Source organism: Coloeus monedula (genome assembly GCF_965178545.1).
Source record: "Coloeus monedula genome assembly, chromosome: 8".
NCBI classification, from domain to species: domain Eukaryota; kingdom Metazoa; phylum Chordata; class Aves; order Passeriformes; family Corvidae; genus Coloeus; species Coloeus monedula.
Window position 1 is genome coordinate 34670594 of NC_138788.1, and position 3308 is coordinate 34673901.

At 58.5% G+C, this 3308-nt stretch overlaps 1 protein-coding gene across 1 annotated transcript; it reads left to right on the forward strand.

Moving 5' to 3' along the window:
- Positions 1 to 266: 266 nt before the first annotated feature.
- On the forward strand, positions 267 to 1427 carry HMX3 (H6 family homeobox 3; the record flags this gene model as incomplete). Its single annotated transcript, XM_082286509.1, has 2 exons — positions 267 to 582; positions 820 to 1427. The coding sequence occupies 2 exons, from the start codon at positions 267 to 269 to the stop codon at positions 1425 to 1427; spliced, it is 924 nt and encodes a 307-aa protein (XP_082142635.1).
- Between the last annotated feature and the right edge of the window lie 1881 nt (positions 1428 to 3308).

Genomic DNA, 3308 nt, shown 5'->3' on the forward strand with positions numbered 1-3308 from the left:
AGCAGCGGCGGCGGGAGGCGGCGGCGGCAGAGACGACCCCGGCTCTCCGCCTGCCCGCAGCAGCCCCCCGGTGCCGCGGGCTGCGCGGGTCCCCCCGGCCCCCCGCCCTGCCGCCCCCCCATGCGAGGGGCCTCCGGCCGGCCCCGCCGCCGCGCTCCCACGCCGCCCCGCCGCGCCTGTCCCCCGCGCCGCCGGGAGCCGCCACCTGCGCGCCGGGCGCGGGCTGCGGGGCCAGCGGCGGCCAGGAGCCGGGCGGGCAGCGGAGGATGCCGGAGACCGGGCAGGAGCCACCCAGCGCCCCTCCGCCGCCCCCCAAGGAGTCCTTCTACATCAAGAACCTGCTCAACGGTGGCCCCCCCAAGGCGCCCCCCAAGCAGCCGCGGGCGCTGTTCGCCCCCTCGGGCAAGGCGGCGGTGGACGGCGCCGGCTTCGCCCTCTCGCAGGTGGGCGACCTCGCTTTCCCCCGCTTCGAGATCCCGGCGCCGCGCTTCGCCCTGAGCGCCCACTGCCTGGAGCGCGCCCAGACCTGGTGGTACCCCTACGCCCTGACGCCGGCCGGAGCCCACCTGCCCCGCACGGAAGGTACCGCTCCCCGCAACTTCCATCACTCTTTCCTTCCCTCCCTCTCTGCCCGGCGGGGCGGCGGCCGTGGGGAGCGGGGGCGGCGGGGCGAGGGGTGCAGCTGGCGCTGGGGTGACACGGGGGGTCCGGCCGGCTCGTCCCGTTCCCCCTGACGGGACGCGGGGCCTGGGTGGTGAAGGTGTCTCTTCGTGTCCCTCATCTCCCCCCTTCATGCCCCGCTTCGTCCTTCCTATCCAGCCGCAGAGAAATCCCTGCTGAGGGACTCGTCCCCCGCCTCGGGCACCGACCGGGACTCCCCGGAGCCGCTGCTGAAGGCGGAGGGGGAGCAGAAGGAGCTGGACTCCAAGAGCCCCGACGAGATCGTCCTGGAGGAGAGCGACTCGGAGGAGGCGAAGAAAGAGGGAGGCGCGGAGGACTGGAAGAAGCGGGAGGAGAGCCCGGAGAAGAAGCCGTGCCGCAAGAAGAAGACGCGCACGGTGTTCAGCCGCTCGCAGGTCTTCCAGCTGGAGTCCACCTTCGACATGAAGCGCTACCTGAGCAGCTCGGAGCGGGCCGGCCTGGCCGCCTCGCTGCACCTGACAGAGACCCAGGTGAAGATTTGGTTCCAGAACCGCCGCAACAAGTGGAAGCGGCAGCTGGCGGCCGAGCTGGAGGCGGCCAACCTGAGCCACGCGGCCGCGCAGCGCATCGTCCGCGTCCCCATCCTCTACCACGAGAACTCGGGCGCGGAGGGGGGCGCGGGGGGCGGCGGAGCCCCCGGCACGCAGCCCCTGCTCACCTTCCCTCACCCCGTCTACTATTCCCACCCCGTGGTCACCTCCGTGCCGCTCCTGCGGCCCGTCTGAGCCCGGCCGCCGCTGCGCGGAGGGGCGCGGAGAGGCGCGCAAGTCACCCGGCCGCTTGTAAGTACTGCAGCCCCTCGTGCGAGTCACCCGGCCGGCGTCTGCGGAGCGGGGGGGACTGCGGGGACACGGGTGCGGGGCTGGGGGGACCCCTCGGCGGGTGGTGATAGGAGGAAAATCGCGAAAATTTAGGAAAAAATAAAAAAGAAATAAAAAGGAAAATGGCGGGGGGAGGGAAACGAAAATGAGGAAAACGAAAGCGGGGACTTGTAGAGAACCCTGGAGCTGTCACACCTTTTGTAAACGTGGATGAAAACCGCGATGGTCTCTGTGGCTTTAGTTTTATTTTTGTAAAAAAAAAAAAAAAAAAAAGAAAAAAAGAAAAAAAAAGAAAAAAAGGGGGAAAAAAAGGGATAGTAATAAAAAATGAATGGTCCCAGGCCACTCCTCGAGATTTGCCAAACGCTAACGGGAAGCTGAATTTCTGTTCCTTTCGGACCTCTCCTTCTGCCTCCAAATAATTGTTCAGGCTCCTGATCCTGTCGTGACCCAAACTTCATCGACCACGGCTTTTCGTTTAAGCAGACCTTTGCCTCTTTGCTTGCCCACGTTTTGTACCTTTCGGTTTCTGTCATGAGACTTTCACGAGCAAGAAATACAGCCTCAAAGTGAACGGTTAAATACACCCGCACGCTTTGAGCGACCCTTATTTATTATCGTTTACTTAGACATTTTTAATTCCTGTTTATAATTCTTGTTTTCCTAGTTGTCGGGTTGTTTCGGGTTTTTTTCCTTGTAAAGTTATTTCGGTATCTGGGGGGGAAAAAAAATCTGTACCCTTTTGCTTTCTTTTGTAATACTAATTATTATTATTATTATTATTAATATTATTGTACTTTTGAACTGTGCAATATTGTACGATGATTCTTAAAGCACTGCTTTTATTTGAATGGTGAGGAAAGGGTTTTTAGCATTGTAAAATTGCGTTTCTTCATGTTGTGCAAAATAAATAAAAGAGAATTAAGGGGGAAGGAAAGTGAGAAGAGAGGAGCAGGGCATGGGAATTAGCATCAGCCCGGCTTATGCGAATAAATAAGGGAGATTCGGTGAGCTGGGCGCTTTAAGTGAAGGACAATCAACTTTAGGGTAATTTTAATTTATTTGATATGATGTACAGTTTTCTTCTAAAGTCCATTGAGTACGTGGATTTTAATAGGCAGAAATCAAGCGAGGAGTGGACACCTCTAGTCTCTCTCTGTCTTAGTGTCTGCTCACCTGTTGTCTGACAATTGTTTGCTGTCTTCCCAAGGGTTTGGGTTGGTTGGTTTCTTTTCTTTGTTTCATTTTAAATTTTGTTTCCCCCTTTCGGTTGTACTGTCTGCCCTCTCGCTTTCTGTTAGGGATCGGTCCTATTTTTAAAACAGCCTATATTGTTATAAACTTAATGTTGTGGTGGAAAAAAAAAATCAATAAAACCCGTTCCTTATCATTTTTAAAGTGTGGTTTCGGGCGGAAAAAAAAGAGAAGATAAATAAACAGCAATAAAATATGAAAAAAAAATAGAAACAACAAAACCAAATAACCCAAGGGGCTGTCTGTGAGCGCTGCCGCCTTGCTCGGCCGGGGCTGCGGGCCGGGGCACGGAGCCGATCCCGCCGGGGCTCCTTGGAGCGGGTATCCAGAGGCTCCCTCCGCCGGGAAGGGGATGGGGAGCGTGGGGACTTTTCCCAGCCCCAGCGCAGCGGGGTCACGGTGCCCGGGTTACCCCGAGCGAGGGCTCGCAGCCTCCCGGGGAGCTCCCCGGGAACTCGCGGGGGCAGCGGGGGGGCCCTTCCCACGGGAGCGCCGCCCTCCCTTCCCCGAGGGCTTCTCCATAACTTCTGG